Raw genomic sequence first — 25,632 nt, 5'->3', positions numbered from 1 at the left:
TGAAATATGCAGTGTTGCTGTGTTTGGAAAGCAAATGTTTGTGACTACACACATTAATTAGCATTCCAGTTTGCTTGAAAGCAACAAAATGGTTTCCAAATACTACTACTGTTTAAGTGGCAGGTCTGTAGAACTCTAGTGGATGAACTGCTTGAACTGCCTCTGGAAATGAAATAAAGATGTCTAACAGCATAGTAGTATAAGGATAAGTACAGCTGTGCTTTTAAAAGCTGAGTGCTTATCTGGGAATTTGGTCTGGGTCAGCATGGGTTTTATGAAATGTGCCTTAAGACAACGTGTCTTAAATATCAAGTGAGCTAATTGTATGTTTTACCAAAACCCACCCCCATGGTTGTTTGTAATTCCTGACCTGTGTGCTGGTTTAGTTCTGATTCCTGAAGAATGCTGCTGCCTCGTTCTGTAATAGTCAGGGTTTGTTTTTTTTTGTTGGAGATTTCCAACTGGGTTTTGACTAATTTAATTTAGGTTATGAAGTTTCAAAATGTTCTTCTTCAGCATCCCATAAGGTATCCCACAGCCCTGGGAAGCAGAACTTCTTAGTCTGAAAGGTGATCCAGATTGTTGCTCCCAGTGACTGTCTTGATGGGTTTCATGCCAGGGCAGTGGGGCTAAAGCTGTGCTGGGACAGCCCTGGCAGGCAGCCAGCCAGGGGGGCCCTTCCCTGGGCTTCCTGCCTGCCGCTGTGCCCCCTGCTCCTCTGGGCTTGCACGGGTGGGTGGGCCTGTGATGGGCTGGTGACTCCTGTGTGGGCCTGGGAGCATCCCGGCAGGGTATTGGAGGATCATAGAATCATTTAGGGTGGAAAAGACCTTTAAGATCATAAAGACTAACTGTTAACCCAGGACTGCCAAGTCCACCACTAAAACATGTTTTTTGAACACTTCCAGGGGTGGCGGTTCTACCGTGTCCCTGGGCAGCCTGTTCCAATGCCTGACCACCCTTTGGATGAAGAAATTTTTCCTAATATCCAACCTACGCCTCCCCTGGCACAACTTGAGGCCGTTCCCTCTTGTCCTGTAGGCTGTTACCTGGGAGAGGAGACTGACCCCCGCCTCGCTACAGCCTCTCGTGTCAGGTAGCTGTGGAGAGCCATCAGCCCCCCCGAGCCCCCTCCTCTCCAGGCTGAGCACCCCCAGCTCCCCCCGCCGCTCCCCGCAGGATTGTGCCCCAGCCCCTTCCCCAGCCCCTGCCCGGCTCTGGCCGCGCTCCAGCCCCTCAGCGTCCCTCTGGCCGTGAGGGGCCCAGCACCGAGCCCAGCATTCGAGGGGCGGCCGCACCGGTGCCGGGCATGGGGGCACGACCGCTGCCCCGGGCCTGCTGGCCACGCTGGCTCTGACACTAGCCACCCACGCGCTGCTGGCCTTCGCAGCCCCCCGGGCACGCCGGGGGCAGCCAGTGAGCCCTGGGGACACCCTGGTGCCCGGTGCCAGTGGGATGTGGCTCCATGCGCTTCATGCCCTGCTTGTGCATGCCCGCAGTCTCCCTGCCCCCGCCGGCCAGGTCATTATGCCACAGGAGCAGGTCAGGTCTGTCAGGGACCTGCCTGGCCTAACCCCGGGCTGGCTGGGCCTGATCCCCCAGAAATTTGGGCTTCCCCCTTCCATGGTCTCTCTGTGTTCCTTTGTGGGCACGCAGAGAAGTTTTTACCATGTAACCTAACACAAGTAGTATGAAAATTGAATTTTAGGGCAGGGGCTTGTTGAGAGCTCCCGTATAATTTCCCTTCTGTCCCCTTAGCTGCCTGTGGGAGATGTGTATGCCTTGCAGCATCTGAGAAACCATCTGTTGAGGAAGAAGCGTGAAACAAAGCAGCAGAGATTGGGCTGGAGGTAAGGGGAATGACAGGACAAAGAGGAGCTTGATGTCTTTGAAACTGTTAATCCCTCGTGCTCTCAGCTTTCTCCAGTCACCTCTGGAAGCAGGATTGCTGCCAGGGGTCATGTTCTCTCCTGGTGCTAGAAGCACCATGCTGCAGTCAGCAAGTAGAAAAGCAGCACAGTCCCAGCTTTCACGTAACTCTCTCAAGCATTGTTCTTTCATGTCCTGGAAGAAGCTTGTTATTTCCTGACACCATAGTAGTTACACCTGAGACAAACCTGCAGACCACAAGCCCTGAGTGAAATTTCCTGTGGAAATGATTCAGTTTGTACTGTTATTTTCAAGCCTGTGTGTTGTATTTTAAATACGGTAACTCCTAGTGGATTGGAATATTCTACTTTGGCTCTGAATTCCGTGCTCTAGGTTTGGGGTTTTTGTGAACTGTCCTCATCCTGTGTGCAAAACTCCTGTGACAAGTTTTTTTCCATGAAACAAATAGCACATTTTTCTTTGCTGTTCTCCTTGTTCTCCCTTGTTCAGGGAATCCATGTTTTTTGTGCAGACCCAGTGTCTGTTGTCCCTCTGTTATCCCACTTCTTGTTCTGCTATTTTCAATATTAAAATCTAACATAATGCTGACTCAAAATTGCAAATCACTTCAGCTTTACCCTCTGCTTTCCTTGTTGTTTATGTTTCTGATGCCACTGCTTGTGCTTTTTCCCGTGTTTCCTGTTTTTACTGAAGTTCAAGAAAAGCAAGCTAATGAAATGTCAGCTGCTTTTTAAAGCATGTCGACCCTGTGCATACATACCCCCTGCCTTTTGCCCACCAGGTTCTCTGTATTCTGAGCAACTCCCTCATTCTGGAAACTTCGGCAGGGCTTGCCTTGGCTTTCAGAGCAGCGTAAGCCTGTTGTCAGCACTAAACAAGCGCATACCTTACCTTGGAGTAGTTCCTGCAGAAGCAGAGGATTGAATTCAGTACAGCGTTCTGTACTGAATTTGCAGTTCTTCAGGGTTTTCTGTAATTTGAGTTCTTATCTGCAATAGTAAATGGAAAGTTCTGCTCGGTCTTGTGTTGTTGCATTTAGAGAATGTCTGGAGGTGGTGTGCTGGCCAAAAAAACCAGACTGCCCACTGCAAGGAGTCCTTGGGTAGGGTGAGCAGTAAGCTCTCTGGGAGGTTGTGTTGTCTCCTTGCCTGAATGTGAGTGAAGCTATTCTAGCTTTTCTGCCCTTGTGAGAGGGCAGCAGGAGTGTTCTTGCCTCCTGGTCTGCAGTATCCAGTAACTAGGTAGTGCAGTTCTGCACATGAGTAAATATTCTGGGTTTTTGTCTGCATCTGTCCCTAGGAAAAGGAGAGAGGCATTAAAAGTTCCTTTAATGGTAGATAATGTTAGCTACCCCAAAGAGCTCCTAAATGCTAAAGGAATTAAAAGCATAGGGAGCTCATAGACTGTAGTTACAAATGAACAGTATGCAAACACCCTCACTTATCCTTGATGTTTGTTATTGTTTCAAAATAAGATAATTGCCAGGGGACACCAAAGTAATGCCTTAATTTCAGTGATTGTCTGCAATGTATGAGAGCAATAAATGAGATAAGCTGATACTTCAGCAGTTTTAAATACTTGGATTTAAAATGCTTTATCTCATAACAGTGCTGAATCTTGTAGTTGGTGTGTTTCCAGTTCATTGAGGTCTAAGCAGGAGCGTTGTTGGCAGGCTGCTGGATAGTCAAGGTGCCACGAGTCAAAGCCACAGCAAAACAGGTGAAGGTTAAAAATCCAGAGGCTTTTCAAAACAACTGTTTCCCAATAAAGGCTGAGGAGATCCATAATCACAGAGTATTCTCAGCTGTCGTGTTATGCTGGCAGTTGTATTGAGAAACTAGGACTGGAAGCTTTGGCTTCTACATGAGCTATGTACAGATAGATCCTGGGAGTAAATGATGTGTGGGTGGAGGGGGAAAAGTTTTGGATGAGTGGAGGTGTCCCTATATATGAGGTTCTTCCAGCAGCTTCCTTTTTCCCACCTGCTGCCTGTGTCCCACAGAGGTAAAGCAGTAAGTAGGAAGCTACTAGAAACACCACAAAGGATATCTGTGTGTTGGCTGTAATAGATTCTCCTCAGATCTCTAGGAAGGAGAGAGATCTAATTGCGCTTTTTTTTGGTTTTAATTGCTTTGTTCCTCATTCATGTTTCAGAAGCAATAGAACAGTTCACAAAGCCTTGCTCCCTAATGAGCTCTGTTGTATGGAAATGTCTAGTGAGCGGGTGCATGCTAAAGCCTCTCCCTAACAGCATTGGGACTGGCTGATGGCTCCTGCAGCTGCAAGGTAAAGCACAACTTACTCCTCTTAGTTGCATTCGTTAGGCTCTTGGTGTGCTGCAGACCTTGAACTCGTGCTTTGTGATGCATGCAGCACAGCGCTGAGGAGCGCTCTGGGTGCGTGTGGGTTTGTCGCGGTACGAGTAGCGATGTGCACGTGAAAGGGTATGTTTCTTTTTGGTGTAGGGGTAAAGCAGCTTGGTTGTGATCAACGTGTGCTCTCGGTCCGCTCGTGGAAGAGCGGAGGTAGGGAAGTGTCGTTCTCGGAAACACAGACTGAGTACAATGTGTACGAAGACGGTGCACCTGCACACCCAACTGATGCTGTACTTCACTAACTGGAGGGTTTGCTCATGCGTTCTTCACCAGAGGGGAAAGTAGACAAAAATCTCTTTCATCTTCAAATCGGTTTAACATTGGCTGGGATCAAACCCACTAAAATCAATTAGCTGAAGTACAATGTTACCACAGAACATCACAGTTGGCTTCAGGTTGTGCTGGTGCCTTAAATGTGTGTTTTCTCCTTCACTCTTTCTGAATTTCTTCTTGTTTTAACCCTGAATGTATGCCTGGATCTGTGGGTATCAGCAAGAGCTCTGTAAAACTTTTTGTCCTGAAATTGTACCAATAGTTAGTTTGGTTGTATTTTATGACCCCTGTTTGGTGTTTATGAAATCACAGCCAAGTTTAGTATATTTTAGGAGCTGAGTAAAACGGTAGTTAGAAATTGAAAATTATTCAATTGTGTTTTGTAAATGGGGAGAGATTATCAGGTTCTTGATTTGGTATCATATTTCATATTTTTATGTTGTTCATATTTCGTGGTGAAGGATTTCTCAGCCAATTTAAACTAAGATGTAGGGATTAGATTTGTGAGTGCTTCTAGGGGCATGAGAAGTGTCCAGAGACGAGGGTTCAGCTATGTGACGTGTGAAATGCCAAAGAGACAGGCTGGAGCGTTTCCTCTCCTGCCAAGTAGATTTCAGAGAGGAAAAGAGAGAGAGAGAGAATGTAAGCAAACCTGAGTAAATGCTGAGCTCTGTGGCTGGCAATTAATAAAACAGGGAGGATGAATGAGCCATACTATGAAGGAGTCCAGAATTTCTATACATCTGACCTCAAGAAACCTACACCGACAGAAGTGAATTTTTGGCCGTGCACTGGAAGGAGCAGCAGCAGCTCTGGAATTTCCTTTTCTTGCCCACATGTCTTTCTTTGCCTCTCCTTGTTGTGCCTGATAGACAGTTTGCTGGGGCATCCTCAGTGTCTGGATTATGGGCCACCTTTCCAGCCCCCTTTTCACTTGGAATTCTGCTCTGCCTATGGAGATTTTGGCTGCTGTGACCAGGAGAGAGACAACACCGTTGCAGCAAAATACTGGGACATCATGGATTATATTGGTCCCTGGGAAAATAAGCTGTGTGGAACGTATATCAAAGATATCTTATGTCAGGTAAGGCAGAAAAATAGTACACTTGGGACTGAATTGGTAGTCAGCTGAGGTTCTGATAGTCTCTTATAGCAAGCTGTGTTGCTGTGGAAAGAGGTGTGGGAGCAGGGGGAAAGTGGACTGACAGGGTGATGGTACCTAATTCTTGGCATGTGCTTTGTGTAAGGTGCGTCACGTTGTGGTACCTGGCAATATGCAGTGACATTGCCTAGCAATAATTATTTATGAAAGCACTGTCCAATGTGGATGGTGATGGGAATCCTGCTGCTCTGCTCATTTTCTCATAATGAAGGGTAGAGTTACAGGTCAATATTTGTTTTCTGCTTGCAGCTACTAGATGCTGGATTACAATCTCTGGAGTATCAAATGATATGGGAATTATCAGGGAAAGTGTCTGGATCCCTGGGCTGCATGAAGGATGCATTTTGATTGTGTTCCTGCTGAGGATGCTCCAAATGGTGTGGTTGTTAAAGTAGAACAAAATGTAATAAGCAGTGGTTTCACACAGCTGCTGCAAGGTCCCGAGGCTTCAGTCACTGCATTTTCATCAGTGCTGCCTCCCCACCATCCACCTGGCTCACAGAAACAGGCATTGTGCAGTGAGAAAAGACCCAAGGCATGGTTTTTCCTGACTGAGCTCCTCTGCCTCCCTGTAATTAGAGGGCAGGACTGATGTGGCTTTTCAATAACTTAGTCATGCAAAGCTGGATCTACTGCTGGCCGAAACAAAAAGCTGCCAAAAGACACGTCAAGTCTTACTAAGAATGTATAAACCTCTTCTACTTACTATTTCCTTAGCCCTAGAATACCATCTGTGTACCAAAATGTTTCCACCCATTTTTGGATGCTGGCAAGGTTCTGGCATCTCCTTGGGGTGGGGGGAACAACACTCTTTCAGCATCAGGGCTGAAAAAAGTTAGCATCAGGGTTGTTTGTCTACAGTTGCTAAACCAGTAAAAGATATGTTACAGGTTCTAGCAGAACGACCAATATCAGTGTTAGGAAGATTTTTCTACATGTGGCAGGTAGAAAAACCACTATAAAATCACTATTTTTGATTTCTGTGCAACCTGCTCAAGGGGAACCTGCTTCATCAGGGGGTTGGACTAGATGATCTCCAGAGGTCCCTTCCGACCCCGACCGTTCTGGGATTTTGTGATTCTCAGATTGCTGGTCTGGGAGCTGGACTCTGTTCCCACTTATGGAGAGAAATTAAAAATGTTTTCAAAGGTGTTAATGAAGTAATCACTTCTGGACAGAACTGTGAGGAGCTTTAGACTGCAAGTGACTTGTGAACAACAGAGCAGTGAGACAGCTGCAGCTGCATGTTGGTGGGAACGAGGGAGCTTCCCGGGATTCAAAATGCAGCACAGGTTAGGCTCTGCCTACTCTCCCTCACCTTTCCTTGGTGACGCCTTATCAGGCTGTCACCTCTCCTTGTCTTCAAGTCACTTGAGATCAGCACCATGTTCTGTGAATACTATGATATAACCAGAAATTCAACATATTCAGGGGTGTGCGAGTGTATACTGGTGAAAGTGGAAGGGTGAGCAATGGTTAATGGACTCAGTAGCATCAGGGGAGGAACATGCCAGCCAAGTCTTGTTGAATGCCTGCACCTTCAAGAAGGTGAGAACACAAAGACACTTACCTGAAGCTTTGGCTTTTGGTGATGGCACTCAGAGCCTTATGGTGCCCTTCCTCGTTCTGGGAAGTCCTTAAACATGGCAAAAGTTGCGTGGTTCTGTCATCCGGGGGGTGGTCAGGCTGCAGGGACAGGCCCAGGCTTGGGTGAAGTGGCCCTCCTCTGCAGGCTGGGGACTCCTGATGTGGGGAGAGAAGTGCTTCCTTACAGATGGGATGCGTAAGCAACAGAAACTAGCTCTTTCTGTGCAGCTTAATAACCAGATGGCAGCAGTGAAAAGTGAGAAACTTAACTGTGCCATCCAAGAGTTGAAAGGGCTTTACAAGTCTTGCCTGTATGTTCTTAGTATGGCCAAAAGACCTCGGATTCTTCTGTGAGCAAAGGGGAGAGTTTGCTATGCTGAGTTTGGAGTGAAGGTCTGTAGCCTTCACGTTAAATGTCCTGCAAAGGCTGCTACTTGCACACATACAAAAAAGTCAGTGCTTGTGTAACTGTCCCAGGTTTTTTTAAGGAACTTTAAGGAAGCAAACTTGTTTAATGAGGCGGAAAAAATACTAATGTACTACTAATGTAGTAGTTCTTCATTCTTTGACCGTCTATATAATTACCTTCCTACGTATGTGCCTAATTGAAACAGTCTATCCAGAGTTTTTGACTTTTGGCATGAAAACCAGTACAATAATCTTTCTGCAGAATTTAGCTGCTTCTGTTTTGACTTCTGCATCTTTGTGGTGATTAAAATAGAGGTGGGATTTAAATGGAAATATTTGGTGGAAGTTCTGACCCAGAATCCTTGCAAGAGAAGGAGTTTAAATTCAAGTAGAAATTCAAATACAGTGCCTGATTTTCAGTATTTAACCTATATTTTGCACAGCTAAAAACCTAATGATATTTGAAGGGATATAGTTTTAGATACATAACACTTGAAAATGTTGCCTGCAGTATATTTTTTTCCTGACGATCACATATAGGGTCAGTGGTAGCTACACAAATTGCATAAGATTATATTTACTTATTTGAGTTGGTTTTAAATCTCAACTATAGTCTCAGTGATACTATGCATGCAAGAACATCATCAAAGTTGCACAGCATCAGACCAAAGGTTAATTTACCCTATATATTTAACCAATGCACATCTTTAGCACCTACAAATTCTTCTAGCAGAGTTTCACCTCCTTTTTTAACCTGGCTCATATTAGCTTTATGTGATGGCCCCTCATTTTTCTTCTGGGGGAAAGTGAGCCACATCCAGCTTCTGGTCACTTGTGATATTTACAGACCTCTCTCTGGCTGTTACCCTACTCTGATCACCTCTCTGCAAGACTGCTCAGTCCTACCTTACCTAGCTGTTCTGTATCTTTGACTGTCCTTGTGACTATTCGCTGTCCTTTTACTGTCCTTGTGGATTTGCTCCCCTAAGTTGCTTTTGGGAAGGGGGATCAGAGCTGCACACAGTGTTGAAGGTGCAGGTGAACCTGTACCCATTTTTTTTTTTTCTTTCTTTCCTAACACTTGATTAGACCTAGGTATGGGCTTAAGTGGCTTAATAAAGTAAAATCTTAAATATACCTGGAAAAGGCAGTGATGCCAGCTGATGTGAAAGATGTGTCCAGATTTGGGACTGCTGGTCTGGAGTACAAAGGTTAACGTTCTCCATGGTGCAAAGGGTTGCTGCAGTAGTGGAGTTAAATTATTCTGTGTCTGTTAAGCACAGGTTACAAAGTACCTAGTTTAAAATCTAGCAGGGGAGACTAAATTTCTAAAAGCAAAAGTAAGACTAGATTGCAAGGAGAAATTCCCTGTCACTTCCTTAAAACCTTGTAGTAGTGGAGAATTCACAGCCTCCATAGATATACCTCCGTTGGGAGTAATGTAGGTGCAGCCAGTTGTGCTTTGGTAAAGGAGACTACTGCTGACCTCAAAATCCTCTTTGACCATATTCTGAGTGACTTTTTACTACTCCACTTCAAAGATGGCTCACCATGTACTCTGCCTTACTAATTTTTCATGTTATTAATCAGTTTGCTTTCATGAAGGTGTCTTGGTTTCTCCTGGATGTGCGTACACAGCCATGTACTTAGTTTCTTTTACTTTCTAGGAATGTTCTCCATATGCTGCACATCTCTATGATGCAGAAAACCCTCGGACACCTCTAAGAAGCCTCCCAGGACTTTGTTTTGACTACTGCTCTGAGTTTCATTTTAACTGCCACTCTGCCATCAGCCTGCTGACAAGTGATAAGCGCATCCAAGATTGCTGCGAGACAAACAAGACACGCTTTTGCAACCTCATTCATCTACATGATGAGGACTACTGCTTCCCCAATGTTCTGAAGAACACAGCCCTCAACCACAACCTGGGCTCGGTGGTGGAGGACCGCAAAGGCTGCCTCCAGCTCTGTCTGACTGAGGTTGCCAACGGCCTGTGGAACCCGGTGCTCATGGTGCATGCGAATGACCATACCCACCGCGTGTTCATAGCTGAGCAAGTGGGAGTGATCTGGGTCTACCTCCCTGATGGCAGCTGGCTGGAGGAGCCCTTTCTGGATATTAAGAATATAGTGCTGGCTACGTCGTGGAGAGAAGATGAGAGAGGCTTTCTGGGGATGGCTTTCCACCCCAAGCACAAGTACAATGGGAAATTTTATATCTATTACTCGTACATGGATGAGAACCAAGTGAAAAAGATCAGGATCAGTGAACTGAAGGTTTTGGCATCTGATGCCAACAGAGCTGATCCATGCTCAGAAAGGTACAGTTCATGTTGAATGCCATGACGAGAAATGATTTCTGTGCCCTTGTCCTTCCCCCTTGCAGAACCTGCACGTTCCCGGTCACTCTGGTTAGGTGTGTGACTTGGCTGCCATGAAGCTGTCAGAAATGGCTTGGCTCAGGGTCACATAGCAAACTAGAAAAAACCCTGAAAAATGACCCAGGATCTAGGCTTCCAGGTCATCATCTCTCCCCATCTTGCACTCTAAAGAGCGGTAATAGCCTTAAGCCTATTGTGGAATTAACATCTGTGCTAGAAGTGTTTTGTCTCGTAGAGAGCAAGCATGCTTCACTACAGTACTATACGTTAATTTTATCTTACATGTGTGTACCTGCCCCATCCCTCAGCTGAGATAAAGTTCATTCTCATTTATGGAGAAGAATTTGTTAATACCAGACTTACATTTCTCTAGCTTTTTTCAATCACCATAAGATTGTTCTGAAGTGCTCTGATTCACCAACTGCTTTTCATATAAGAAAAGCAGAACCCACCTGCCACAATCAAAGCCTAAAGGGCAGCAAGGGTTCCCTCCCTGCAGATGAATGGTAGGCGACAGCCTTATGCTGCACTTGCAGGCAACACGATGTGACTCAGAACTGTATTTGACAAAACCCACAGGTCTATACAGCTGGGAAATCTTGCTTTCTTCTGTAGGAGTGATGCAATGTTTCTGCAGCCTAACGGACGTTCAGTCCTTCCCAGTAGCCACATACATTATTGCTTTCTCTGTTTGTTTGTTTTTGTTTTAAGGAATCTTCTGGAGCTTGAGGAACCAGCTGCAAATCATAATGGCGGGCAGCTGCTCTTCAGTGTGGATGGCTACATGTACCTATTCACTGGGGGTGGAGGGAAGGCTGGAGACCCTTTTGGAAAACTTGGGAATGCTCAAAACAAGTAAGTAGGAGGGCAGGTGAAAGCTTTCAGCTTGTTCACAGAGACATAAGGTTTGGAAGTAAGACAATGAGGAAGAATAAAGTAAGAGTGCTTCCCGAAAGTGCTTGTGTATTTGCAAGTCTGTTCAATGCAGTATTCCAAAAATCAAAATTTCATGCTTTGGGAGCTGAGGAAACCCAAGTTGTTTAGAGAGGGGAGAGTCTTCTGTGACTTGAGCAGGTTGTAAGACATATCAGCCACTGGTTTATCTCTTTTGGACAGGTAACTTTTCCTTTGTAAAGGGGGAAGAAGAGAATTCTTTGTGTTTTCAGTTGCTTCTCATGCTGGGGTTTCTTTTTCTATTGTTCTCTTTAGGAGTACTTTGTTGGGGAAAGTCTTAAGGATTGATGTGGATGGAAAAAGCCCTGATGGAAAGCCTTATCGCATCCCTCCTGATAATCCGTTTGTGTCTGATCCCAAGGCCCGCCCTGAGGTTTATGCTTATGGGGTCAGGAATATGTGGCGCTGTGCAGTTGACAGAGGGGACCCTGTCACGGAAAAGGGAAGAGGGAGGATCTTCTGTGGGGACGTCGGGCAGAACAGGTTTGAAGAAATGGACATCATTGTTAAAGGAGAGCAAAGGAAGGATTTGAATGCTATGACACAAAGCTTTGCCACAATTCCTCTTTGGGTAAGGAAGTTTCTTGCAGAAGATTCTTTATTATATGTGTATGTTTAGTGGACTATAGCACCATTTTTCCAGTGAAGCTAAATAATCCAGTGTTAAATGGAGATTGTTTACTTAAGAATTGAAATCCCTTCTCCCCAGCCCTGCAGCATTGGTATGAAATGCTGCCCTGCTTATTCAGGGAATTCCCTGCCATACGCTGCACCGGACAAGCTGTTTAGGGCCAAAGCCTGTGCCTTTTGCAGACAGACAGAGCTTTCCCAGTGAAGTCAGGAAGGCAATGGGTTGTGGTTTAAGTAGAAAAGCAATACCATGTTTTCTTCAGAAGCTCTGAGCTCTGGCTGAGGAGAGTGGACCAAGCTGATGCTGAGATCCTGAAACAAATCCTGTGGTGCAGGCGGTGTGCCCTAGCAAGTAGGGTGCTGCAGCAGAACACCCAAAAACCGTGCTCTGGGTCTGACTGTGGGTGTGATGGACAAACTCACTTGCTGCCTTGAAGAAAGAGTAGATATCGGTAGTCATCTTAAAGCTCTCTGGAAAGCATGGCAGAAGAACTTGGTATTATTATAATGTTTCTTAAGCTGTTGGAAGAACACACTTGGTCTCAAGCTCATGTAGGTGTTTCTGAAACATTTGTGTGAGCGGGCAAGTGTACAATATGTGTTATCAACATTTCTCCTCTGCTATGCTGGTACCAACATGGCACTCAAGTTTTTTTGTTTGGTTGGTTTTTTTGCTAGCCCAGTCTCAACTGACAAAACTGGATTAGATTTTGCCGTTAATCTTTATTTTTTTAAATGAATACTTTTATGATTTTTATCCACATCATTAAGGACAAGCTACTTGATCCAGGGGAAGAAAAATGAGGACAAGACTAAAATTTTGTGGGATCTCATATTCAACCTGAGAAAGGGCTGAATTCAATTTTAACATTGACAGAGGCAAAGCCTTTATTTCATGTCTCGTGACATAAAAAGGAGGTAGCACACTTATCCATGTTCTGTGCTGAGGCTGTCAGCAAACCTATGAAGCTATTGAGTTAACTTGCAATTGTTTGATCTTATTACCTTCTTAAAAAAAATACTGGAATTTGTAAAGACGGTCCCTGCTAAAATGACTGGTGCAATCACACACCTGTAAGATAATACTTCCTGCAGGCTGTTACCTTTCTGCATTGCTTGCTTGATGCAGGCAGTCTTGGTCCTGTGTGTTATTGAAGCTCATCATTACTAAGTCTTGATAAGCAACTACACAGAGAGCTCCTTAGAGCCCCTGGGTCTGCTCAGTCCTGGAGCAAATGACTGAAATTTAACTACACTGTTTGTTCAACGGTTACTGGTCCTTCTAGTAACCTTTGTGCACATCGGTGTCACTGAGCGATTGCTTTTTGATGCTCTCTGGATGTAACTTTTCTTACTTTTTATTCCTCTGTGTTTAACAGATGACATCCTTCCGATATTTGCATATGGCCGCAACGTGGGAAAGTCAGTTACTGGAGGTTATGTATACAGAGGATGTGAATCGCCCAATTTGAATGGCCTTTATATTTTTGGTGATTTCATGAACGGGTGAGACTAATTATTTTCTCTACAACTCCCATTTTGTACCCACATTTGCCTTACCAGGGCAAATAAGCATTTTGGAACAACCCAAAACCTTTTGAGCTGCAGTAAATGAGAATCTCAGGCGTCTGCCTATTAGATGAAGCTCTCTGTTTGACTATTATAGCAACATTTTGGTTGGAATCTAACTTTCCTCCAATTTAGAAACCTTAGGATAGGTTTGCTTCTGTTCAGGTCTGTTTTTCCAAAAGACAACCATTAAAGCCCGTCAACAGTCAGGGTCTCCACTGACTTTTTTTTTTTTTTAGTGATGCATGATTTTGACAGGAACTAATCTTGATAATGGAAACATAAAACATAAGGTTTTATTTTTCATGTAGTCAACTTATGGCTTTGCGGGAAGATGAGAAGACAAGTGGAAGAAGCAAGATATCTGCATTGGCAGCACAAGAGCTTGTGCTTTCCCTGGAATGATCAGTTCTTACAGCAAATTCATCATCTCATTTGCTGAGGATGAAGCAGGTAGGTATCGTGCTAGCCATATTGGAAACTGTACTGTCAGTTCTGTATTGCAGGGCAAATGTGTAAAGTTACGTTGCTCCTCACATGTTACTAGAGAGCAGGCACTGCAAAACAGGCTTGTGGCTATCTCAGCACAGCAGGTGGGGTTAGTATGTGGTTCCGAGAGGTCTCCTGCCCTGGGAGGCTATCGGAGATCGGCTTGATGGAGAGCTCAGGAGACAGATCCTCATGTGAACTTTCAGTCTGAATACTCCAAGTTCTGTAAGAAGTTTGAACTCCTGTTTGTTTCAGCCTTTCTCTGTCATTTTGTTTCTGACAGAGCGCTGTGTAATGTAAAACGTGGCTGCAAGTTTTTTGAGAACATAATGTGCTTTACTGAACTCTGATGCTTCACAATTCAGCAGAAAAGAGATTTGCTTGTAATTAAAAGATCCTAGAACATCTGGCTAGTCTGTTCTGTCAAAGATGCAAGGAGATGCAGGCTTTGTGAAATAGGTACAATTTTTAACTGTTCTAACAACATATGGAGTGAATGGATGTTACATGTCTCTTTTATTGGTTGTTCTAGAAACCAATATGGTGTCATCATGTAATTTAAAAGACATGTAATCATGTAATTTAAAAAACAACAGTTTTGCCTCTTTTGCAAGCTAATATGATTTGCCTGGATATTGTGCCAGTAGGTGTTGAAGGGAATGCACGAGGAGTAGTTGCTCTTCTCAGCAACTGTACAGGGATAAGAGGGTTCTGTCTTCCATGGATTAGCTAATTTAGTTCTTACTGGTTTTGGTTGGGTTTTTTTGGTATGACTCTGAAGCTGGCTAAATATTTGCTGTGTGTTCTTCCCCTCTGTTTGTAGCTTCTGGCTGCTGCTTTGGTACAAACAGGTTTAAAAATTACATATTTATACAGAGGAAAGTAACTTTGGGAGAGCTGCTGACATGAGGTAATGAAGGTCCTGCTCAGGCACTGTGCTTGATTGAGAGGTGCTGGTTCTGTGTGGAACCCTGCTGCAACCAAGAGATCATTTGGGGTTCTGGGAGCCTCCCTGCACAGGCCAGGGTGAGACCAAAGCCCGCTTCTTGGAAGTCAGACACAGCTAAGGGAGTGACTGAAGGGGGTTTCTTTTCTAATCACATGAATTAGTGAAGAGCCAGGAAAGGGAGGGAAATGGAGAACTGGGATTCAGCTTGGACACTTGAACCTGAGACCATTTTTCTTTTTTCACTTCCATTTAGGTGAGCTGTATTTTATGTCTACTTCTTATCCCAGTGCCTATGCACCACATGGATCGCTCTACAAGTTTATTGATCCTGCAAGGTTAGTAATTAAAGATGTTTTGTCCATGCCAAGTTCTTCTATCATTGCCATACACCCTCCAGCTATCACAGTAGAAAGAATACCAAGTACTACTGATACATGACCTCGCTGAGCTCCACATCCAGTCTTCGTTTTTTGTTTACCCACCATATATTTGGTGCAACTTTAATCAGTTTTAGCAAAGTTATTCCTCAGTCATCATGTCTACACACCCAGAAATAAACAGAGTTCAGATACCTGAAAGGTCTGGAGCAGTAAGGATTAAAATAATGTCTCCTTAGCTGCATATCTGAAGTATAATGCAGTGGTCTTTTAAAAATGACAGTCCGCATCCTTGAGGGTCATGACATCAAATATCTGTGATGCACTTTCATATAAATAAATAAAATGAAGTCCACAGTTTAGTTTTCTTTACAAAGAAGAGTGAGACCTGGTGGTTCGTGTGGTGTTCAAATACTAATTGGAGCCTGAACCTAAGTTTTTCCAAGCAAAATTTTTTTCCCCATTGAGCAATTATCCCTGCTAAAGTCTGTTTTTACAATAATAAGCATGCTTATGTAATTTCTTCCCCTCCCAAGCTTTTGGATCTTGCTAAGAAGCGTTAAATGACTTTCAAATCACCCTGTAAAGTAGATACAGTACTAATGTGTCCGTGCTGTTGCTGAGATCTCAGACGCTTAACAAAATGAAGAAAATGAATTATGGTTTTTTAGGAAGTGAAATTCAAAGCTAGATAGTTAAACTGTACCAAGGTGATGGGAATAGGAACTTGAGTCCTTTACTTGCTGTAACTACTTGAGGGGACTCCTGCCTTTAACAGCTTATTGTCTGTCAGGAAGCTTTTGAACTGCATTAACTGTGACTGACCAAAATGTAACATTTTCATCTTTTAAAAAAATAGTAATTTGTGAGCTAGCATAAATATTGAGAGCTTGAGCATGCTTTATTTCACAAAAAATAGCCCTGCAGTCCCTATGCCACTCCTTAAAGTGCCATGAAGACTATCAGGATGACAAATCCTCTCCTTTTTCCCACTGTAAAGGGAGAAATACAGCTTACTGTTTCGCAAGCAGCCTGCGGGAGCCTTTCCAGGAGGCTGCTTGCCTGAGGACTGGTGTGCATTAATGCACCATGGTATGATGCCTCCGTGGGGTACAGCAAGCCCCTGCCAGGAGTGCAATGGTTTCACTGCTCAGAAGGGCTTTCTGGAAAGAAGCCAGCTGTTCTCTGTGCTTTTGGAGCTTCATATCCATCACTTGTAGAACAGGACCAGGCACTAATTCCCTTGACTCCTTGGAATTTATTCTTGCATTTTCTGGTTCCCTTAGCCCAGATGCTGCTCTGCTCAGCTTTGCCCTTGTCTGTTTGCTTGAGTGCTTTCTTTGCAAGCTTGTCCAAGGTGTGCAAAGCACTGACTGCTCCTCTGGAGGCTGTTTGCTTGGTCCTGGAGCAGAAAGTCCTGACACCTCCAGATCCTGGGTTGTACTCTGGCCTCCTGACTGGGTGGAGGTTTTTCCTTTCTCCTTTGCATTTTAATGCTGTTTATGGGATTCTTCTGTTTCTGTCTCGTTGTGAGCGGTGGCTCCTCTGATGGTTACAGTCTCAGTCTGTCCAGCCCAGATGCTCCCTGCTCCTTGCCTGCAATTCAGCAAGCACGCTGGCAAGGGCACCAAGCCACACAAATTCCTGCTTCAGAATGTTGGCAAGGCCCTGCCATCGACCTGATGGCAACTAAAAGTTCCCTAGGAACCTCCCAGGAAACCTGATGGCAGCAGTACCCCGTGTCCCCGCGTCAGCTTGCCACTCCATCAGTGCTCTTGGAGACAGCAGAGGGGCTTGGATGCCGCTGCCTGGACCAGCACCAAATCTCTTCAGTCAGGAGCAGAAGGAAGAGGTGTTAGAAGGTGCTTTAAAAGTAAGGAGAGAGAAGAGAAAAAACCCCCACACCACGCCTCACAAACCCCCCCAAAAGCAATGCCAACAACCCTAGCAATCCTTGCTTGTCTGGAGGAAGCACTGGGCTGTTACCCCTGTCTGAAGGAGAATGCTAATCACAACAAAATGGGATGCCTTAGGTCATGTTTTGCTTTGTGTTGTGCCGTCAAGCATGCCAAATTGGAAGAGCCTGTTGTTATTTCTCCTACAGTAGTTCCCTTAGTGGGTAACAGAAAACACAGGTCTGTTGCTCTTTGTGCCCCCCCCCCCCCCCCCCGTTCCTGTCATTTAACATGTGACAGCTTTACCTCAGGGAAAATGTGCTTTTTTTGGAGGTGCTTTTGTTCTGTGGGAAGCTGTCAGGGAACAGCAGGAGAGAGACATGTTGTATACACTTTCTTTGCAGTTGTTGCTTCCTCCCTCTTTGCCTGTTCCTTTCCTTTCTCACCCCTCTTGCTGCACCACTATCTTGTGTCCAAAGCAGCACCTTCTGAAGGCCACGCAAACTTCCATGAGGATGTTCCATGCATCCACCAGGCTTCTAGAAAACAGCGTTGTGCTGTGCCTCCAGCAGCAGGACACATAGCTGAACACACCTAATCAGCACTCTTGAATTCAGTGATGGGCTACAAGTTCATGCAGGCAGGTCAGCATCCCACACACAAACAAACCAGCTATCGGTGTTGGATAAAGACCATCCACGCTGCATGATGACAGAAAGTTGACCAGAGGGATGGTAGGAGAGAAGCTGCAACCTTCCAGCTGCTATTGTTACTCAGACAGGGATTTTATGGCTAGCAGCCCTGAGTTAGGCTCTTAAATTCTGCCTGTGTTACACTCTAGGTGCCTAAAATGCTTTCATGCCTCTTCCAGCAGAGGCAAATGACAACGGGGGATTAATGTGTGCGTCAGGAATAAGTAAACTTCCGTAACAATCTCTCAGATACCTGCATATGGCTTTCTGTTTTTCAAGGAGAGCTCCACCCGGGAAGTGTAAATACAAGCCTGTTCCTGTGAAAACAAAGAGTAAACGGATACCATTTGTTCCACGTGCAAGTAAGTTGTTATGATTTAATATTACTGACAAGCAAAACATACAACCATCTTGCAGGCATGTGACTGAAATCTTTAGCAGTCTTCAAAACCAAAGCACCGAGCAGGAGCAATCTTGAAGTCAGGTTATCAGATTTAACGTGTGCTTTTTTTTAAATCCCAGTCTCTGATATTTTTTTTGTAAGTGTTGCCAAGTAATAGTGTAGATGGGCATCACAAGGGAACTGGTGGCTTTGATGCAGGCATTGGATTTTGTCCGGGAAGTTCTGTGCACCTGTCTCTGGCTCTGTGACACACTCCTTGAGTCAAATAATCCATTCTCCATAAATCTAGGGGAGTCAGTCTTCCTTTCTCCTGGCCTTTTTCTGTCCTACATCCTATGCAGCTAGGCTTATTGTTGACTAGAAGCAGTGTTTAGCAAGTTGAGGTTATCTTGTCTGGGATTTCCAGGTGTTAGTGTGGCATGAAAAATTCATATTGTTAAGTCTGCCAGAGAAGTGTGCAAGGTTTCATCACATTCTGTCTGGATTTAATTTCCTTAAATATATATTCATCATTTCTAAAATTAAGCAGACTTTTATTTCCAAGAAACCCACGCCTTTTTTGATAGAAGAGGTTTATATATGTGTATTTCTTCTTTCAGAATGTCAGCTCTTTTTCCTAACTGTAGCTCTAATAAGGGTTTATATCAGTCATATCTCTGAATTAGCCTTTTGCCTTAAAGCAGAGATGCTGAACCATGTTAATTACTTTCCTCAGAGACTGTCCTTGAGCTGCTTAATGAACCTTCAACAACCAAGCCTCCAAAAATATCTTCTACCTCCACTGCAGCCGTCCCACCAGTTTCTTCCAAGAAAGCTAAAAAGACCCCACCCACCAAAACAAAAGCATCAACAGTGAAATTGGCTCCGTCTGGTAAAAAGAGGCAAAAAATCAAAGCTGAGGCTAAATCTCACAAGCCAAAGCGGGAAGAAAAGGTTGCACACGTTTCTAGAACTACACCAGCAACACCTTTGTCAAAAAGGAAGAGCTCATACCTAACCAGAACCAAGAAGCCTCTTCCAAAGAAGGCAGCACCAGCTAAGGAAGAACTGGGAAAGAAGGAGGAGAGCAGGTTAAGCAGCCACTTTTGAAGCTCAGTGATGTCCCAGAAAAAGTGACTTATAAGATGGTGAAACAAATGTTTTGAATAGTGGCCAAATCAAAGGGAATCAGCTGACTTGCTATGCCAGTGCTCCCAGGTGTGCCTCCTTTAATGTCAGTGCTAGCAGCCTCTATGCATGTTCTATTAAACCTCAACAGCACCAGCCTCCTAATATTAGCTTTCTTTGCAAATCCTGCCATGATGTCCTTTTTCTGACATAAGTAGTTATGAGGACATTCACTGGTAAGATTTGGTTGTGTATGGCTGTCTAATAAATCCAAGTGCCTCCAACTTTCAGGACTTGCGTCTTTTTTCCAAGAGTATGGAATAGACATGGCGATGACCTCACCTTTCCTTTTTTTTTGTGTGTTCTTCAACTGAAATGCAGTGAAAAGTATATCTTAAGAGTAGTTGTCTTTTAGACAATGAAATTATATATATATATATATATTCTTTTAAGCAGTATTTTTTCAAGGTATGGATCACCTGCAGGTTCCGAAGGATTCAGTAAGGGCTGGAAATGTTCAGCAGATCTTTAAAATGAACAAAATCAAAGCAGCAGGAACCAAGAAACCCTCCAAAATCCTAGTTACAGCTGAGCAATTGGATGAAACCATCATCTAGCTTCCAACTGAAAGTAGATTGGATTCTGTCCTGGAGAGCAGCCCTTGACCAGCAGGTAAGGGCCGGTGCAGGGTTACTGGCTGCAGCTCGCCCTGGCTGAGCCTCTTCCCTGGGAGCAGATGAACTGGAGGGGTGTGGGGTCCTGCTGGCCTGGCAGTAGCGGTGCCCCTTCATACCTGGAGCACACTGTGAAATTAATTTGGGAGGAGCGGCTGACAGACCAGAAGGCTGCGCTGCCGTTTAGGCTGGAGAGTTGGGTGGAGGAGCCTGATGCAGTTCAACCAAGGCAAGTGTAGGGTCCTGCCCCTGGGGAGGGACAACCCCACGCACCAGCACAGCTGGGGCTGCCCTGCTGGGAGGCAGCTCTGCGGAGAAGGACCTGGGAGTGCTGGCGGGCAGCAGGTTGCCCATGAGCCAGCAGTGTCTCTGGTGGCCCAGAAGGCCGGTGGGATCCTGGGGGGCATTGGGAGCAGCGTGGCCAGCAGGGCGAGGGGGGTGACCCTCCCCCCCTACTCTGCCTGGCGAGGCCACACCTGCAGTGCTGTGCCCAGTGCTGGGCTGCCCAGGTCAAGGGAGACGGGGAGCTACTGGAGAGGGTCCAGCGGGGGCTGTGAAGATGATGAGGGGGCTGGAGCATCTCCCTGCTGAGGAAAGGCTGAGAGCGCTGGGGCTGTTCAGCCTGGAGAAGGCCGAGGGGGATCTTATCGATGCATACAAATGTCTTCAGGGCGAGTGTCAAGGGGACGGGGCCAGGCTCTGTTCAGTGGTGCCCAGCGACAGGACAACGGGCAACGGGCACAGACTGCAGCACAGGAGGTTCCTTCTGATCATAAGGAATAACTTTGTTACCTTGAGGATGACAGAACACTGGGACAGGCTGCCGAGAGGCTGTGGGGTCTCCTGCTCTGGAGACATTCAAACATCTACCTGGATGTGACTCTGTGGAACCTGCTTCAGCAGGGGTTGGACTAGATGATCTCCAGAGGTCCCTTCCAACCCCGACCATTCTGGGATTCTGTGCAAGGAGAACGGGGAGAGCGGGGACCACGGGGTTGCGTTCCCCCCGGTGGAAGCGCACCGGGGCAGCAGACATCTTCAGCGTTCCTTTGCAGAGCGGAGCCGGGGCCTGCCTGGGGCTGCAGCCCTGGGCCTAGGAGGCAGCCAAAGCCCCCGGCACCGCTTTGCAAGCTCAGGTGACGCTTGTCTCCGTACCGCCAGCAGCAGCGCCCGGCAGCGCGGTGCCTCCATGGAGCGCCCCCCGCGCGGCTGCGCCCCCCTCCCGCGCAGGCGGCTCCGCAGCCCCACTCTCCGCTCGCTTCGGGCGGGAAAAAGAAACCGCGCAGGAGCAAAAGCGCGGGAAGGCCCCAGCGAGGATCGAACTCGCGACCCCTGGTTTACAAGACCAGTGCTCTAACCACTGAGCTATGGAGCCACCTATCACTTCCAGCCCTGCCGACGGCTCCTGGCCCTCTCCGCCGGCCGCCTCCCCGCGCTGCTGCCCGGCTGGGGGCTGAGGGGCGCGGCGCTCCGGCCGCGGCGTTCGGCACCCCCCTTGCTCCGCGAACGCGGCGGGGTCCCCCGGCGGGCGCGGCGCGGCACCCGCCGGCTTGCCTGCCCCTTGGTAGGCCGCGGGCTGCGCCTCAGGTCCCGGCAGTGGCAATACCCGCCGAGCTCTCCACCCGGGCCTTGCCCGCAGAGCCGGGGAAGCCCCCCCGGGTTTCCTCACCACCGGGCGGCGTGCCCCACCGGGCCTCTGCCCCTCGGGGCTGCCCGGGGGCAGCACCCCCGGCCCGGAGCCAGGCCCTGAAATGCTCCCCGGGGGAGCAGCTGCCCGCGGCGGGGGGTGACCCCGCATCCCAGCCGGCACCCCCCAGCCGGCCGGCGCTGCCGGGGGTAGCTGAGGGGCCTTCCCCTATCGGCGGGTGGGGGCCTGCCGCAAATTGAGGAGAAAGCCGGCGCTGCACCGAGAATTGCGTGTTTCGGTGGCAAATGGAGGCTGGTGAGGGGATTGCTGGAAGGATCGCTGCGAGTTCTCCGGCCATCCAGCGGTGCCCTCCGTGCTGTGGAGGAGGGGGCAGGCTGCTCCCTGTGGTGGGGGCCGGTCCAAGATTTTGGGAGGTAAGGCTGTGTAGTTTTGTGCAAAATGAAATAATAATAATAAAAAAGTTTAAACGGAGAGATTGTAATCAAATTGGCGTGGTAAAATTTCCTCAGGTTTTCTGAAATGTCACAGAAAAAGGGGTTTAATTTTCTTGGAAGTAACCCACAAGTCTCGGTTTGCTAGAGTACAAACCCAGCGGCAAGACAGGTATTGTGTAGCCTTAGTTTCTCTCTTCATTTTTACAGAGCAAGGAAGTTTGAAACCATTGAAGACTTTCTCCTTTCCTTTGCATAAGAGAGCGTGCGGCCCTCGGTGACAGTTTAGGTGAAGGTGAAAAGGTAAGCTGTGGAGAGGAAACTGAGACACACCGCTGTGGGGTAATAAATCTGAGCAGTTCTGCTGCACACGGGGCTCACGTTCAAGGAAAGCAGAGATGATTTGCTGGGTGCAAGCCTGAAGCTGCGTGTGACCTGAAGTAAAGCTCCTTGAAATGAGAATAGACTGAAAAAGCTGCATTAAGGAGTTAAAAGACCTTTCATCCATCCCACACTCCACAAATCACAAACTAGGTCAACTTCCTCTTTTTTTTTAATGGTTTGGGTTTTTTTAAATTTTATTTTTTTATTTCAACTTCTCTTTAAACGGATACAATCTCTGTGGACAAAGTAGACCAGTTCTGCTGAACTCTGTCTTCTTGTTTATGTAAGACGCTAAATTCCTTTAAAATACCTGCTTTTGACCTGTAATGTGCAGCTGATAAAGTCGAAGTTTTGCATTTCTTTGGTTGGTTTTTTTCCCCCTTCCCTTTGAAGGCAGTGACTCTTTATAGAGTTGGTAAAGCTCTTCCAAAAAGGGCGAAGATGTCTGTGGTGACTGTTCTGCTAATGCTTCAGGGAACTGAAATATAAGCATACCTTGTTTTATAACCTTAAAGTAGGTAGAGCAGAACTGTCTTACGCTCTTCCTGCTATAATGCAAACTTACCTTCATAAATCTAACAGCTGAGCAGCAGGGTCAGACGTATTCTGAGAACAGAACAGTGTTGAAATCAAGTTTTCTGTGATAGTATGGCTCACTCACTGTTGTTTAACTTCGGTGCAAAGTGTGTAACTTTGCCCTGCTTCCAGATTGCTTTTGCTGCCTGCTTAGAGCTCACTGCAGGGTGGGCCACACTTCAAACGCTGTGTAGCAGATAGTCTTAGTCAGACACGCTAGTGGGGGGAATCAAGATGTGTGGTGGAGGTACCTAGCTGTCAGTAAGCCCTCGAGCTTCTTTTTGTAATGGAAATGAGGAAACGAGATACTTCTCGGATGCAGTTTACCTCACCTGAAGGTAAACCTCTAAAATAAGTCAGCTGAATCGTGGTCTAGAAGTGCTTGTTTCTCAGTTGACTGTGAAGGGAGGTGATGTTGAAAATGTCAGTGGTTAAGTGAGAAACATCTCACTAGGTGTGACAAGTTTGTACCATCTGAGTTCTGCTAGGGAGCAGATACCCTGCTGAGACCTGGCTGAGGAGGGACGCACCAGCTGCTTCACTTAACAGGCACAGCAGCACTACATAGCTCCTGACTGCAAGCTAGCTGCTAATGCTTCTAGCCAGCCCATCCTCTTAAGTCTTGTTTGCACGGGAGTAAGTTTTAGTTCAATACTCTTTTGCTTTAGATGTTTAAACTAGAATAGCTGTAGCTGGAAAATTCCCATCAGAGGACCAAGAGAATTTCTAGGGAGATAGCAAGATAAATTATATGTCTAAAGAAGACTCTATGGTTCTTTCCTGCAACTAGATGTACGGATCTGAAAATTAAGCATTTAGGTAATAAAATGCCTATCTAGTCTTCTGTTCATTGCTGCTGAAAGCCACTAGGTGGAACCTAAGTACTGCGTGAAAAGATGATGAAACTTTTTTTTTTTTTTTTTTTTTAACACACTTTAAATGCTGGAAAGAGTGAATTTTTACCACGCAGGGTTTTTGTTGGTTTTGGTGGGTTGGTTTTTGGTTTTGTTTTTTGTTTTGTGGGGGTTTTTTTGGTTGGTGGTTTTTGTTGTTGTTGTTTGGGGTTTTTTTTGCGAGCTGCCATGCCGGTATAACACATTTGTCTTTTTCTTTCATATAGAAGAGCTTTTGTAAGACGCATTCCCGAAGTGGGAAGGCATACTGAAAGTTATTGGGAGCAGCATGCAGAAAAGTTTGCCCTTCCTGAGAAAAGCTGTTAAGGAGCAGGATTTGAAAGATATATCCTAGACCTCCTCTGCACCAAGGATAGGCATCCAGCTAGAAAATAGAATGGCTAGTGTAAGAATAGATGCAGTCTGGCACTCAGTCTGGACCAATGCTGTTATTTAAAAATGACTTAGTTGTTCCTGATTAGCTCCCTGACTGTCCTTAACAGCCCCACTGAACAAATATGTGTTTAACTGTGTGTAAAGCTGGTGTCAGTCTGCAGATGTTAACCATGTTGCTGTGAATTTACATCTGTCTCGTTAAGAGGAGTGAGCTAATCTCATGCATATTCCATATGATCTTACTGCTGTATCTTGCATTCAAATGCTAACAGGACAAGCGAACCAAAGGAATGACTCTTCAGACAGCTGGTTCATGAATTATCCCTAGAAATTCTCTTATACTACAGTATTCTCTTTTCTAAACTCCTTTGCCCAGGTTGCCGTCAAATTCCCTGCTGGATTCGTTTTTTCTGGTGTTTTGCAGGATTTGGTTCTTTGTTGCACAAACCAGCTGCCAGCTTTGGGCTGCAGCAGTATGAAATAATAGCAGTGACAGTTTTCTCTGCAGAGGTGGTGTGTCTCCCAGCAGGTTGTCATGGCTTGCCTACCTTTGTCCTCTTCATATCTGATTTTCTGTGTCCTAGGGGCAGCCTACTGCACCTGGGATTATCTCAGCAGAAGTGCAGATCAGCAAAACTGGCATGCTTGCCTTTCCTTGTCAACCTCTGAGAAAGGCCTTGCAGCGTAGCTCCAGTCTTCTAGTGAAATGAAAATTTCTGTGAGTTTTAATTGTTTGACAGGTTCAGTACTGTTGGTTTTGTTTCTTAAAGAAGCTCTGTAGTATCCTAAAGGTGTCTGAGTGTGTTTTCATTTTAATTGGCAAGTGCTGATGGATTACTTCGTTTGGTACAAATGCAAAGGTGGGTTTTTTTGAGTAAAATGTCATTAAAATCAGGGGGAAACTTCCTGCTGAGTTTGGATGGCTTTTGGAGCTAGTCCTTGGGTTATTTTAGGCATGGAAGAATCTCAAAATGTGGTTGAGGCCTGCCTTCTCTTCTGCATGTGAAGCTTTAAGTTCTGTTTGAGATACGCCTGAGGAAATGTCCTGTTGTTCAGCAGTTTTGACCCAATCGATGCTTTTAAAAAACATTGTTCTTCAAATTACACAGGAATGATCCACCTGTCCTTGAAACATTGGATACAAAACACAAGCTAGAACTAGATAAATCAGTAAAAATAATCTGTGATTTTTCCACTAACAGTTGCCATTTGTAACAGAGGCTGGGTAAGGTGCTGTGAAGGCTGTTTCCAGGTTTGAGCTTGTTCACTGCTTGCATCCCTACTCCATCCTAGCAGGAGATACTGGTCTGCACCCTTCCCCTTCTCTGATAATTTGCTTTCCATAGGAAGGGAGTTAAAACATGCAACAGATAGGATCCCCTTTCAAAATGACTTTGGTAGTCTCTATGCTCTTCTTTTGGGCAAGTATCCATTATCACATGTAAAAAAATTCTTGCCTTTTTAACAGTATTTTTGCAGCTCTGAAGAGG

The 25,632-nt window shown here is 45.8% G+C and overlaps 1 protein-coding gene, 1 long non-coding RNA gene and 1 other non-coding gene across 3 annotated transcripts in view; 2 read left to right on the top strand and 1 right to left on the bottom strand.

Moving 5' to 3' along the window:
* The first annotated feature begins 889 nt into the window (after positions 1 to 889).
* Positions 890 to 19,418, top strand: HHIPL2 (HHIP like 2). The gene is given in 12 exon segments (XM_027797874.2): positions 890 to 1,096; positions 4,045 to 5,622; positions 9,363 to 10,015; positions 10,787 to 10,930; positions 11,285 to 11,541; positions 11,544 to 11,600; positions 13,039 to 13,165; positions 13,540 to 13,568; positions 13,571 to 13,681; positions 14,920 to 15,001; positions 17,910 to 17,992; positions 18,749 to 19,418. Coding segments are annotated over 11 exon segments (2,301 nt in total). The 5' UTR covers positions 890 to 1,096; positions 4,045 to 5,238; the 3' UTR covers positions 19,123 to 19,418.
* A 1,698-nt stretch (positions 19,419 to 21,116) lies between these two features.
* TRNAT-UGU (transfer RNA threonine (anticodon UGU)) lies at positions 21,117 to 21,189 on the bottom strand. The gene has a single exon. It is a non-coding gene; the product is annotated as a tRNA-Thr (tRNA).
* Positions 21,190 to 21,390: 201 nt separating this feature from the next.
* LOC129737278 (uncharacterized) overlaps positions 21,391 to 25,632 on the top strand; it is a 44,310-nt gene continuing 40,068 nt past the window's right edge. Inside the window, exons 1-2 of the long non-coding RNA XR_008734977.1 lie at positions 21,391 to 21,875; positions 22,104 to 22,196. This is a non-coding gene — a long non-coding RNA (uncharacterized LOC129737278). The remainder of the gene's footprint in view (positions 21,876 to 22,103; positions 22,197 to 25,632) is intronic.

The sequence above is a fragment of the Falco cherrug genome, chromosome 13 (assembly GCF_023634085.1).
Source record: "Falco cherrug isolate bFalChe1 chromosome 13, bFalChe1.pri, whole genome shotgun sequence".
Classification (NCBI taxonomy): Eukaryota; Metazoa; Chordata; class Aves; order Falconiformes; family Falconidae; genus Falco; species Falco cherrug.
This window is presented reverse-complemented; position numbering and strand designations above follow the sequence as displayed.